General features: G+C 43.3%; 2 protein-coding genes across 5 annotated transcripts; one reads left to right on the plus strand and one right to left on the minus strand.

Annotated features, from left to right (window-relative positions):
- Positions 1 to 1,775: 1,775 nt before the first annotated feature.
- On the minus strand, positions 1,776 to 6,556 carry LOC123519354 (vitelline membrane outer layer protein 1 homolog). Its single transcript, XM_045280607.1, has 6 exons — positions 6,404 to 6,556; positions 4,396 to 4,517; positions 3,853 to 3,982; positions 2,791 to 2,948; positions 2,519 to 2,584; positions 1,776 to 2,042 (listed from the first exon to the last, which is right to left on the minus strand). The coding sequence occupies exons 1-6, from the start codon at positions 6,465 to 6,467 to the stop codon at positions 1,941 to 1,943; spliced, it is 642 nt and encodes a 213-aa protein (XP_045136542.1). The 5' UTR covers positions 6,468 to 6,556; the 3' UTR covers positions 1,776 to 1,940.
- Positions 6,557 to 7,562: 1,006 nt separating this feature from the next.
- Positions 7,563 to 11,788, plus strand: LOC123519352 (FHA domain-containing protein DDL-like). 4 transcript variants are annotated; one of them, XM_045280606.1, is made up of 7 exons: positions 7,563 to 7,715; positions 8,384 to 8,632; positions 8,768 to 9,117; positions 9,417 to 9,698; positions 10,105 to 10,299; positions 10,535 to 10,713; positions 11,254 to 11,788. In XM_045280606.1, the coding sequence occupies exons 1-7, from the start codon at positions 7,707 to 7,709 to the stop codon at positions 11,481 to 11,483; spliced, it is 1,494 nt and encodes a 497-aa protein (XP_045136541.1). In that variant the 5' UTR covers positions 7,563 to 7,706; the 3' UTR covers positions 11,484 to 11,788. The 4 variants fall into 4 exon arrangements, with proteins under 4 accessions (XP_045136541.1, XP_045136539.1, XP_045136540.1 ...); XM_045280604.1 differs by having other exon boundaries at positions 7,600 to 7,715; positions 8,381 to 8,632; XM_045280605.1 differs by lacking the exon at positions 7,563 to 7,715 and adding an exon at positions 7,910 to 7,933 and having other exon boundaries at positions 8,381 to 8,632.
- Positions 11,789 to 12,841: the final 1,053 nt, after the last annotated feature.

Raw genomic sequence — 12,841 nt, forward strand, 5'->3', positions numbered from 1 at the left:
ATACAGTACTTATAACCTAAATAAATACAACACAGTATACATAAAACTTTCACATACACACACTTTATACACACATACTTCCTACACACAAAGCTTTCTTCACATACGTACATACACAAAAACAATGCTTCCTTCCTCAAACTTATCACTTGTTGACGTGTTCTCTCGCCTCCTTCCTCAATCACCACGGAGTAAAAACAAAGTAAATAAATAAAATAAAATAAATAACACTCTTCTTTGCCAATAAATAGTCACCCGAATTCAAAACATGTCTAAATCTATCAGTAAGAGAATGTGTGTGTGTGTGTGTGTGTGTGTGCGCAAGCCTTCCTGCCATAGCCCAACCGACCAATCATGTATAATCGTTCATAGTCCTTCGTATTCTGTCTATAGTCCATCAATAGCGACCTACTTACCGCCTCCTGCTGTCCATTTCCCCCCAAGGCTCCAGGTGCTCCTATCGAGGCCACGAAGACCATAAATATGTATATCACTCCCTCACTCACTCACCCCACGTGACACAGGCAGCGCTCAGGAATTGTGGTGCTTTCGTATTGTTCTAGTTCGGTCCGCTTTTCTTTTGTTTTCAACTAAAACTATTCCTTTCTTTCCATCATTTTAGTGGTTTTCTATCGAATTTATTTTTTGTTTTAATTGCTATCGTTATTATTAAACTATGTGCAGAATTGTTCTTGTTGTAAGGAACATTTTGTTTCAGTAAATATGCGCTTCTTTTTACTGTTTACAATGAATTATTTTTTTTATACAATAAAGTTTTCTCTGTGATGTGTAGGCTAGATCTGGTGTATATTTTCATCATATCTATTCTGGTTCACAGCTGAACTTTTGTTGTTGTGTATTTTGCTAATTGAAAAACTAAAATGTGAAACATAAATATTCTGCCTTCAAAAGCACATTTACAGGCGTATGTATATCAATTCCCCGTAAATCTTAAAAATGCAAAAGTCATGCAAAATATGTAAACCAACCCTAAGGAAATGGTATTATCGGTGCATAATTCCAACTTGAGTTACGAGTGATAGCCTGCCGAATTATCTCGCAGACACTAAAATTCCTTTCAAGCATTACGAGGCGAAGGCGAATTGTGTGTTGATGCTTTGTTGCGAATGCTTCAGGTTATGTGCTGGTATTCATGAGAGAGAGAGAGAGAGAGAGAGAGAGAGAGAGAGAGAGAGAGTTTATGTATTCCCATCACTCCGGATCTACAAACTGGAAAAATATAACAAAAAAAAAGAAAAACTGACATATGCACCAACATTTCTGAAACTTGTATTCTGAGAACGCCTCAAACACAGCTGGTATAAAAGTACCTTCGGATGACGGCACTCTTTTTTTTTTCTTTTTTTCTTTTTTTTAATACTCCGCTGGGAACTTACAGTATCTCTATAGACTCGTTTGAATTGAAGAGGCTTTCGCAGAAAGGCTGAATGATTTAGATAAGCCGGTTCACTTACAAGAAAATAGTGAAAGCCTCTTTTGGTTATTTATAGGAACATACGGGCTCTCTCTTCCGGTTTACAAGGATGATGTGGCTGTTGGCTTCAATGGCTAGGCTTCATGTCTGCCATAGCTTAGTGTTTATCAAACGCACTTTTTTCTTCTTCTTTTTTCCTACTTTCTTTCTTTCTTTTGTTCGTCTCAACAGAACTTACACGTTTCTTTTATATTTTCCTGTACACAACTTAGCAGTCTGTCTTCCTGAAAATGGAGATTGCATAGTATAAGCAGTTCTTGGGACTACACAAATATACACGTTTTCTTATATAAACGTATGTCTAAAATTTATTGGTTTGGAAACATTACATCACAATTATTCACTGAAGTCTTATAGAATTAGCAGAACTATTAATTTATTGATATTTTAAGCGTCGTAATGAGGACATGAGGTGCGCGAAGATAAATACCAAGAAAGCCACTGGTTAGCTCGTGACTGTGGTGGTTTCGTTGAGGGAACAGCAGAACAAGAGCATGTCACACACGCCTGCATCGTCCACAGCGGTCGTAGGTTTGTTATATTGGGTCTGTGAGGTGGAAAACGGAAGGCACATGAAGCCATAAAGAACCAAATGGTAGAATGCAGACGAGATGACGAAGGACGACTAGAAGAAATGTTGAACTAAAAATAATACTAAAAACAATGAGAAACAGCTGATTAGGGAATTGAAGAGAGAGAAATATGGAAAGAGAAGACAAAAGGAATACAATGAAAAATTAAATATAACATAAAACTACAGAAAACCAAAATAGCTGAAAAGGAAGAGGGCAAAGAAATAGGAAACATTGCTTGAATAAAAGGATACAAAAGGAGATGAGTTTTGTGAAAAGAATACAAATGGCATGAATTATACAAAACCAGTAGAGAGAGAGAGAGAGAGAGAGAGAGAGAGAGAGAGAGAGAGAGAGAGAGAGAGAGAATCAACAATGTAATGGTAAGTCAAGGTAGGAGATGACACTGTTAGTATTCAACACGCAGGTGGTAACAAGAGGAGACACTGACCTGAATCCCACAGATGGCTGAGTCTTTGGGACACGCTGACCACTCCCCCCACTCACCCAAGGGAATCTGAAACACGTCACAGCATTACAGCAACACAGCATCACAGCACCTGAACTAAACCTAATCTAAAAAGCATCACTTCACAGTATTGCAACTTCACAGCACCAGAGAGAGAGAGGGGGGGGGGAAGGGGGAAAGAAAAGTCACATAAGGAAAACGAGCATTGGTTATGACTCTCTCTCTCTCTCTCTCTCTCTCTCTCTCTCTCTCACCTTGGCGTAAGCTCCATCCACAGCTGTCAGGATCTCCCGGCCATAATCACATTCCAGCTGCATGTTCTGTACCGCCACATCGTCGGCCAGAGCTCCCTGAGGCGGCAACACCCTCGCTCGCATTGCCGTCAGGAACCCGTTGTGACACGATCTCATGTCTGCAGGGGCACGATCGCTTACTTAATGTCTTCCTGCTGTGTGTGAGTGTGCTTTAAATGTGCTGCTGTGATGTCTCGGGGCTGTGTGTGTGTGTGTGTGTGTGTGTGTGTGTGTGTGTGTGTGTGTGTGTGTTAAAATCATAATTTAGGATTTCAAGATATTATAGGCAGCAAGGATGTTGGTTCTCTCTCTCTCTCTCTCTCTCTCTCTCTCTCTCTCTCTCTCTCTCTGTTTGATTGCTACTCCTTCCATCTTCTTCCTCTTTCTCCTCCTCACACATATAATGTTTTTCCTTTTTATCTTGTGTTATTAGTGCTGCTTTTCTTTGTTTCCTTGCTTCTCCTCTTCCTCCTCTTCCTCCTCTTCCTCTTATTTGTTTTCATCTGCTTCCTTCTTCTCCTTCTCCTCCTCCTCCTCCTCCTCTTGCTTCCCTTGTTATTCCCAAGAAACACATCTCGGCCGTACACATCTGTCTCGACCATCCTCCTCCTCCTCCTCCTCCTCCTCCTCCTCCTCCTCTTCCTTCTTTCCTCCTCCCTCTTCCAGGCCTTACGTCAGCATGTTTTGTCCGGAGGGAGAAAAACTTTAGATTTCTTCGATATTACAGAAAAAATGTAGGTAGAATTGAAGATTTTTTTATGTTAGTGTGTGTGTGCGTGTGTGTGTGTTTTTTTTCATACTCGCTTTTCTCTGACTTACCTCCGTGCGTCTCTTCTTCCTCCTCCTCCTCCTCCTCCTCCTCCTCCTCCTCCTACTGCTGCTGCTCTTCCTCTTCCTCCTTCTCATTTTTTTTTCTCGTTTTCTTTCTCCGTCGTATTATTTTCTCTCATACCAGTTTTCTTTCTCCTCCACCCACTCTCTCTCTCTCTCTCTCTCTCTCTCTCTCTCTCTCTCTCTACTCACCCTGCCACTCTCCTTTATCTCCCTCCGTCGACGTGATAAAACCAGTCAGGGAGTTGTCTTTAGTGAAACAGTACAGCCTGAGGGCGTTGAAACCAGTCTCATCAGTGTCCAAGAAGGTGTAGGGCTCGAACTGTAAGGATAGTAGTAGTAGTAGTAGTAGTAGTAGTAGGGGTGGTGGTAAAAGTTGTAGTAATAGTAGTAGTAGTAGTAGTAGTAGAGGTAGTGAGAGAGGGGAAGTAGAAATATGAAGAAAGGAAGTGAGAGATAGAGAATGGAGAAGGAGGAGGAGGAGGAGGAGGAGGAGGAGGAGAAAAGTTTGAAATCTTAGTCACACTTCCATCAAAACCATTAAGACATAAAGAAAATAAGAAAATGAGTAGAAATAATCCAGAAGGCTACTTTGATTAATTAAAGAAGATAGACGTCATCATTATCAACCTTATTATTATTATTATTATTATTATTATTATCATTATTATTATTATTATTATTATTATTATTATTATTATTATTATTATCTCTCTCTCTCTCTCTCTCTCTCACCTTCCCTTCAAAGTTGACTGCCCAGCTTCCGTCTGGGCAGTACTCCAGTTTCCCCAGAGTGCCCCAGTCAATGCCATTACTTAGTGTCAGTGTCTTGGTCACCTGGCGCCTCGGGATCTGACCTGCACACACACACACACACACACACACACAAGGAAGAAGATGAGAGCAAGTTAGAGGTATAATAATTGTGTGTGTGTGTGTGTGTGTGTGTGTGTGTGTGTGTGTGTGTGTGTGTGTTTATTCATGTGTTTTTTTTTTTTTTTTGTCATTCTACTATCATATTCATTACTATTGTTCACTTCCTTATTCATTAATTATTTTGCTTATCTATTCCACCTCGCTCCACAGACTCGTCATTTCTTGCTGCCTTTAGTAAATCAACATGCGCATCTCAGTTCGTCTTGCAGCTTCAAAGTGCATATCAGGGAGCCTTAATACGTGGGACATCTAAGGGTGCACTCTCTCTTATCTGTCATTGCGCAACGCTCCCCCACCACCCATTCCTCCTGTCTTCAAAGGCTCCGCTCTCTCACCACTATTTTTCAAGGTCAGAAGGTGATTTAACGGGTCTTCAAAGGTATATTTCCCGTCAATAACGTAGAAATAGTGTTAATATGTCACTAAAGTCGTTAAAATACCCCCCATAACTCAATTAGAACCTTATGAGTCGTGTTTCAGAATTTGGTCCCCCTCTCTCTCTCTCTCTCTCTCTCTCTCTCTCTCTCTACGCGCTGTGCTTTATCTAAGTCCGCCACGTGAAGATAAAGCAGAGAGCGAACATTGTGGGAAATCTCTCTGCTACGTCTTGTTTATACTGGCCTCAAGATAACACGAATGTCAAGTTTTCTACTCTTTTCTGTGTCTAAGAAGGGCACTAGCTTAGGGCGACAAAAAAGAACAAAGAAAAAATCACAATAAAAGTGAGGCAAGTCTGCAATATACTCTTCCCGTAATAGTTCTCCCCGCAAAAAAAAAAAAAAAGAAGGTAGCCAAGAATAAACTCGTCTCACAACAGTTCCTTCTTAATAAGAGTTTCCCTGAAGAGACATTCGGACAAGTTCGGAGTGAAGACCAAGGGAGACGGAGTTTTGCTGAAGGTGTGCTTATGCCTCTAATTAAGTTTCCTTTAAGAAACCAACAAGGGGATACAAGCCTGCGATGATCTTCCCTCATAACATCTTTCTTTCTCTTCCTTTATTACCCTCCAACAAGTTTTCCTGAAGAAGCCAAAAGAAAAACAATTAAGGCTAAAATAATCTGTCCCTTTCTCTCTCTCTCTTAATCTCCACTTTTTCCCTGACTCTTTTCCTCCACGATTTGACCCTTTCAATACTGAGACGCATGTGTTGGGTATGGTTAGACGATTTTATTTGCATTAGTAATGGTCTATGGAAGTCAGAAGATTAATGGCCAGAGTCTTCACTAATTCAATCCCAACATAAGTTTCTGAAGCTGTATAAAATAGTTAAATAGTAACCAGAATAAAAATGAAAACGCGGCACGGTACTGAAGGTGTTAATTAGAAAAACATCCACTAACAACGCGCAAGAGTATGAATACATTAAGAAACACATACAGCGGAAAAAAAAAAAAAAAATTATAATACGCCCGTCAAATTCAATCCCAAAACTTAAATTCTCTTAGAGTTCAAAATAACAAGTGAATCATATTTCGCAGGATTATGAGGACACGACCCTGAGCCGGAAAAACATCCAAAAATACCTCACACCTGCAGGCTAATCTCCCCTGTCAGTCCTTAGCCCACCTGTAATTCTCAAATGGAATCAGAAACCTTATAAATGTATGTATTGTATTTTTCTCTGCAGTAATCTCTCTCTCTCTCTCTCTCTCTCTCTCTCTCTCTCTCTCTCTCTCTCTCTCTCTCTCTCTCTCTCTCTCTCTCTCTCTCTCTCTCTCTCTCTCTCTCTCTCAGATTAATCAAGCACAAATGAACATCCTTTAATCTCCTGACGGTGCTGCAATGAAAGGCTCCTGTAGGACTTACCGTACGTCAGCAGGCAGCAGGATCCCACCAGAAGGGACAGGAGAAGGCATGCGAAGGTCCTCATGGTAAGACGATGGTGTGGGAACTGTGCAGATGAAATAGTCTGTCTGTCTTTATCTTGTACTGTTCGGTGTGTACCCTTCCCTTGTTATGATGTCATGCACAGCTGTTTTGCTTCCCACGCCTCAGATATTAGTTGTACAATAAAGGTGTTCTTATGTCTTAACTCGCCCTGGGGAAATCCTAATGGTGTTATGACGAATTAGAGAGAGAGAGAGAGAGAGAGAGAGAGAGAGAGAGAGAGAGAGAGAGAGGTGGGGAGTAAATGTAGGACTTCATTAACTTTCAAAGCACTTAATTCATGTCCTTTTTTTTCTCTCCTCTAGCATGAGGGAAGTGGAGGGAGAATGAAAGGATCCTTGCAGGCGAATCGTGATTATGAGGCTCCATGACTTACGAAAAAAACAGGTTTAGGCAATTAAGAGCCGCCATTGGAGTTTACCTGTGAACCACCAGGTGCAACTCAGGGGGCTGGATGTTCAAACCCTCGCTGCATTTATTTAATTAATCTATGAATGCATGCATTTATACACAATAGACCTTTCATAATAATAACACACCCAAAAGATGCCCACGCACGCCCAACCACAACCACAAGACCGCTCCCACACACCCAAACAGCAGCAAACAGGAAGTGGGCGACACACACTAGGGTTTTCCTTTACTTGCAATGCTCAGCTTGTGATTTTTTAGTATAAAGGGAGGTAGGGAGTTACAGCGGTAGTAGTGCGTTGCCTTCGCATTCATAACATCATTCCGACTCATCCCAGACTCCAATTATACTTCCATGGGTTAGTCACAGCAAACACGTGGCTCAGCAGAGGGAGCCCGTGGGTTACGCCTTTCGTTGCGGTGCAAGATAAAGACCGCAGGGGTAAATTATTTTCCAAACTTAGATATGCGAGTTTTTCTGACGCAAAATTATATACCATAAAATTTAAATTATAATGTGCTATTTTATATAGTTGCTGAATAAGAAGAACATTTGCCCCTTAAATTTTTGTTACGAAATCGAATTGTATGAAAACATTTTTTATATGATTTTCAGCAGATTACTTGTTTTATTACTGAATGTATTAACTTAATTTTGCTTTATTCTTTATATTATTTGCATTTTGATTGTTTGATTTTTTTTTTTTCAAAACATGATAGGTAAATATGAGATGCCAAAGGTGTACACATTGTTTACATGGCAGGCTGATGGGGCAACAGTGTGTGTTTGTGTGAGGTATCCGGCGCTAAGATGGGCAAGGTACTGTATCTCGCCTCTTTTTGATACCGTGGCAGGTTGTATTCCCACACTGAATACGTGCAGGGGTGTGGGTTTACTGTGCAAGGAGGAGGGAAAGTAGGGACGAGGAGCCAGGCTTGGTGTGCCAGGTGCCTGCCTAGCTGTGTGTGCCGCTGGTCTGCTGGGTGCCTTAGACTGGGGCAGTCCAGCGGCACCAGGCACTACTCCTAATGAGGGAGGTAGAGGCACAAAGTAGCTTGTAGTTGTATAGAAGGGAAGGAAGGTTTCTCCACAGAGGCCAGTTCAAGGTCCCTTCCGGGTGATGGTATGGCGGGCAGGTCCCCCCATGGCCCGCTCCCCTCCCCGCCTGTCACTGTGTGCTGGCCGGGAAGTGATGGGGAGGCTGGTTGTTGCTGGTGCTGAATTACTGGTAGCTGAGTGCATCTTGATCACTTCACTATAACACTTTTAATGTTAGGTTTTGGATTAAGTGTATTTTGAATGACAAATGTGTATTATTGATTAAAATACCAGTAAAATCTTAAAAGTATTTATAGATTTTACACTCACCAAAAATGACAAGTTTGTTGCGTGCCAAGTTTGCTGGTGTAAGCAAAGTGTGAAGACTAATGTTTTTATTTGGTTAGTGTGTCATCTGGCAAGTGCCTCACAGTAGCTTTCTCCAGCAGAGCAAGAAAGACTACCGGGAGGAGGTGGAGTACCACACAGGGTATGACAGTGCCCCGTCCAGTGAAGACGACGATGCCTCCTCCAGCTCCAGCAACTCCCCATCGTCCAGCAGCAGCAGCAGCAATGCCAGCAACAGTGAGGAGGAGCGGCGGCAGCGGCGGCACGCCAAGAGGAAAACTTCAAAAGTGAAGCGAGAGAAGAGGAGCAAGAGAGCAAACTCCAGTGAGGATGAGGAGGAGGAGGAAGAGGTGAACTAATCTGTTTTATCATTGCCTTAGTCATAAGTGAGATGTGAGATGCAATGCTACATAAACAATTTCAGTGAAACAAACTACATGTTAAAAAAAAAAAAAAAAAGCCACAACAACAACTTTTACCAACAGCAACAAAGGCGGAAGAGGGCCAGGCACACAGTGGAGGAGCACCCTGATGAGTGGAGACACCGTGGAAGCTCAGGAAGCCGGAGGAAGAAGCACCACCACCACCATCACCACCGCAAGCACAAACACAAACACCGACGTCACCGCCGCCACCACAGCGAGGAGCGGGGCGGGCGGGGTGGTGACGGGAGGAGCCTGGAACGCCCTGTGGATGGAAGGAAAGGAAGAGAAGTGGAGGAGAGAAGAGCCAGGGAGAGATTAGAGCCAGAGAGGGAGCGACGGTCGACCAGAGAGGAGAAGAAGGAGAGAAAAGAGGAAAAAAGGAGCAGAGAAAAGGGAAGGAATGAGGCTAGGTGAGTACTGGCTGGGTTTTTGTATTGATTTTATTTAAATTTATACAGTTATTGATGCCATTCATTACTTTTAGGAAGATGCAACCTCCTTTTGTCTCAGCATTGCCTTCTTGGATACCTTTGAACTATTGATTTTGAGTAAACTGCAGTTCCCTTACAATAACCACTATTAAGAAAAACCACATTCTTCCTTTTTTTTCATGAGAGAGTTTAAAAGCTTTTCAATCTTTAACCACATTAGTTCTATCCACATGTGTGTATTTGTAGTATATTTATGTCCCTGGCTCAATCTCCTCCAGTCGGCCGGTGAAGAGCAAATGGGATGACGAGGAGGACTCCGTTTCCTCGGACATCTCCCGACGCATCAAGGTGGAGCCTGGCCTGGAGAGGGAGGGGAGTGAGGGATGGGACGGGGAATACGAGGAGAGCAACGGTAGGGGGAGGAGACAGAAGCACCAGCAGCAGCGGCGGCGGCCACACCCGGAGGAGGGAGTGCGCCCTGTCCAGAGAGTGAAGGAGGAGCCGGAGAGCAGGTCATCATGGGACAACTCTAACAGTACTGCCAACTCAGAGAATGGAAGGTGAGGTGCTTGGGAGGAAGTAACATAATGGTCTTGCTTGGAACCACCACCATTGTTGTTAGTATTGTCATTACAGAAGAACAGAAGAAAGGACCAAAGCTTATATTTCTAATCTAAGTTGGCCTTTTTGTCGAGTCATTTTTATTGCCTTTAGCCAGATTTCCCCTCTCATGTAAATAAAAAGTGACATTTCTATTTTACATTACAGTGATTGAATATATCCAGCATGTTTGTGTAGTATCTCTTCTAAAGCTCTGTGTATTACTAAGGTTCATTTCATGCTGTAAATATTGAAATCTGTTGTAACACTTTCAGTATTATTAATCTGACATATGCAGTCCTGTATGATTTAACTTTCCTTAATATGAATATGCCAACAATATCCTTTCTCTTAAATATCCTGCAGGACCAGTTGGGGGGCGGGTGGCAATGGTGGTGGAGATGATGGTAATGGAAATGCTGAAGGCGAGGAGCAGGAGAGAGAGAAGCCCAACCTTGCAGTGACAGGGAAGCTTGCAGAGGACACTAACATGTACAATGGAGTAGTGATCAAGTACTCGCAGCCCTCTGAGGCCAGGAAGCCCAAGCGACGGTGGCGATGGTGAGGTTGTGTGGCTGTCAGTGTGTCTTGATGGTGACAATAGTGAATATAATTTTTCCAAGGTTCCAAGTGAGTTATCTTCCTCATAACTCTTTACAATTCATTCACCAGATCACTCTTGATGTCTTATTCATTATCAATTCATCATATTCACCACTCCCCATGCATCACGTTCATTACTCAGTCTGCCTCTTTATTATTCCAAAGCCCATCACTACTGTTTCCTTTCACACAGGTACATCTTCAAGGGGGACGAGGAGCTGCCCTTCCTTCCACTGCACCGCCAGAGTGCCTACCTCATTGGGAGGGACCGCAAGGTGGCTGACATCCCCACTGACCACCCGTCCTGCTCCAAGCAACACGCCGTCCTCCAGTACAGACTTGTTTCCTACAACAGGGAAGATGGGACGAAAGGTGAGGCAGGATAGGAGGCACATCTTTATCTAAGACTTTTCTTTTAGGGAACCAGCACTCAGTGGATTTTTTTTTTTTTTTTTTTTTTTTTTTTCTTTATATATTTTGTTGTCCTTGGCTGGCTTCTGCATAAAAAAAAAAAATGTGTATTGTAACATTTCATGGTGTTACTTATGTTGCTGCTATGTCTGTCCTGTGTTCTTTATTTTATTTATCAAGCTGCCTGTATGTTTCACCTTATTTTATTCCTACTTACCATAAAGCCAGGTAGAGGGAGATTTCAAGACATTTATCCCATTCTTTTGGCTAACTCTCTTGGACTTGCTTGGGGACTGGCATCGAAGTGGGCCTTTTTGTTAAATTGTTTTGTTGCTCTTACATAGAAAAAAAGATGATGCATTGCTGGTATCTAAGTGGGCCTTTTAGTTGAATTGTTTTTGTTGTCCTTAGCCAGATTTCCCCCTCTTACATAAAAAAAAAAGATAATACAATGCTGGTTTAAGATTATCCAGCACCCTACTCTGCCCCTTCACTCCACAGGTCGCACAGTCAAGCCATACATCCTGGACTTGGGCTCAGCAAATGGGACCTTTGTCAACAACCGCAGAATTGACTCCAAGAAGTTCGTGGAGCTGTTGGAGAAGGATGTGGTGAAGTTTGGCTACAGTTCCCGTGAGTACATCCTGCTTCATGAGGGATCCAAGGGCGATGATGAGGACATGCCGGACACTGGAGCCGACCTCAGCCCCGTATCTCTGCTGAGGAGCTAACATCGAGGGGCTGAGGGGCACTGCAGGTGACTGAGGTGGTGGTGGGATGTGGTAGTGGTGATGTGGGTTGTAATGGTGGTGCTTCCTGGTGTGTCTGTATTTCATTTTCTCTCTCTCTCTCTCTCTCTCTCTCTCTCTCTCTCTCTCTCTCTCTCTCTCTCTCTCTCTCTCTCTCTCTCTCTCTCTTGTAAAAGTATGAGAACTAGGTATCCCTTTTTAACTTCAATTTTTTTTATTTTTCCTCCAAATCCTGGCTTATTCTTGTTGGTCAGTGTGTTTGAAGGCCAGACCTCCTCAGATGTCACCACCATCACACAACCTTTTTCACCCCCACACCACACATGCAGAAGTCCTCAATTTTTAACAAAACATTTCCAAATCCTTGCTGCCACACAGCAGAGCCAGCAGAGCATGTACCTTCAGCAGAGGATGAAGCTGTACTCACTACCATTGCCTGCCATAACCTGCTGCTCTGCCACAGAACCATTCATGTACATATATATTTTAAGCATCTCCCTCTCCACCTCCACCTCCATTTTACTCCAGTTTTTTTCAAATTTCAAGTGCATACACACACACACACACACACACACACACACACACACACACACACACACTGCGTAGTGTAGTGGTTAGCATGCTCGACTCACAATCGAGAGGGCCGGGTTCGAGTCCTGGTAAGCGGCGAGGCAAATGGGCAAGCCTCTTAATGTGTGGCCCCTGTTCACCTAGCAGTAAATAGGTACGGGATGTAACTCGAGGGGTTGTGGCCTTGCTTTCCCGGTGTGTGTTGTGTGTGATGTGGTCTCAGTCCTACCCGAAGATCGGTCTATGAGCTCTGAGCTTGCTCCGTAATGGGAAGACTGGCTGGGTAACCAACAGGCGACCAAGGTGAATTACACACACACACACACACACACACACACACACACACACACACACACACACACACACACACACACACACACACACACGCGTAGTGTAGTGGTTAGCACTTCGACTCACAATCGAGAGGGCCGGGTTCGAGTCCCGGGAAGCGGCGAGGCAAATGGGCAAGCCTCTTAATGTGCGGCCCCTGTTCACCTAGCACTAAATAGGTACAGGATGTAACTCGAGGTGTTGTGGCCTTGCTTTCCGGTGTGTGTTGTGTGTGATGGTCTCAGTCCTACCGAAGATCGGTCTATGAGCTCTGAGCTTGCTCCGTAATGGGAAGATTGGCTGGGTGACCAGCAGGCGACAGTTAACACACACACACACACACACACACACACACACACACACACACACACACACACACACACACACACACACACACACACACACACACACACACACACACACACACACACACACACACA

The sequence above is a fragment of the Portunus trituberculatus genome, chromosome 45 (assembly GCF_017591435.1).
Source record: "Portunus trituberculatus isolate SZX2019 chromosome 45, ASM1759143v1, whole genome shotgun sequence".
Classification (NCBI taxonomy): Eukaryota; Metazoa; Arthropoda; class Malacostraca; order Decapoda; family Portunidae; genus Portunus; species Portunus trituberculatus.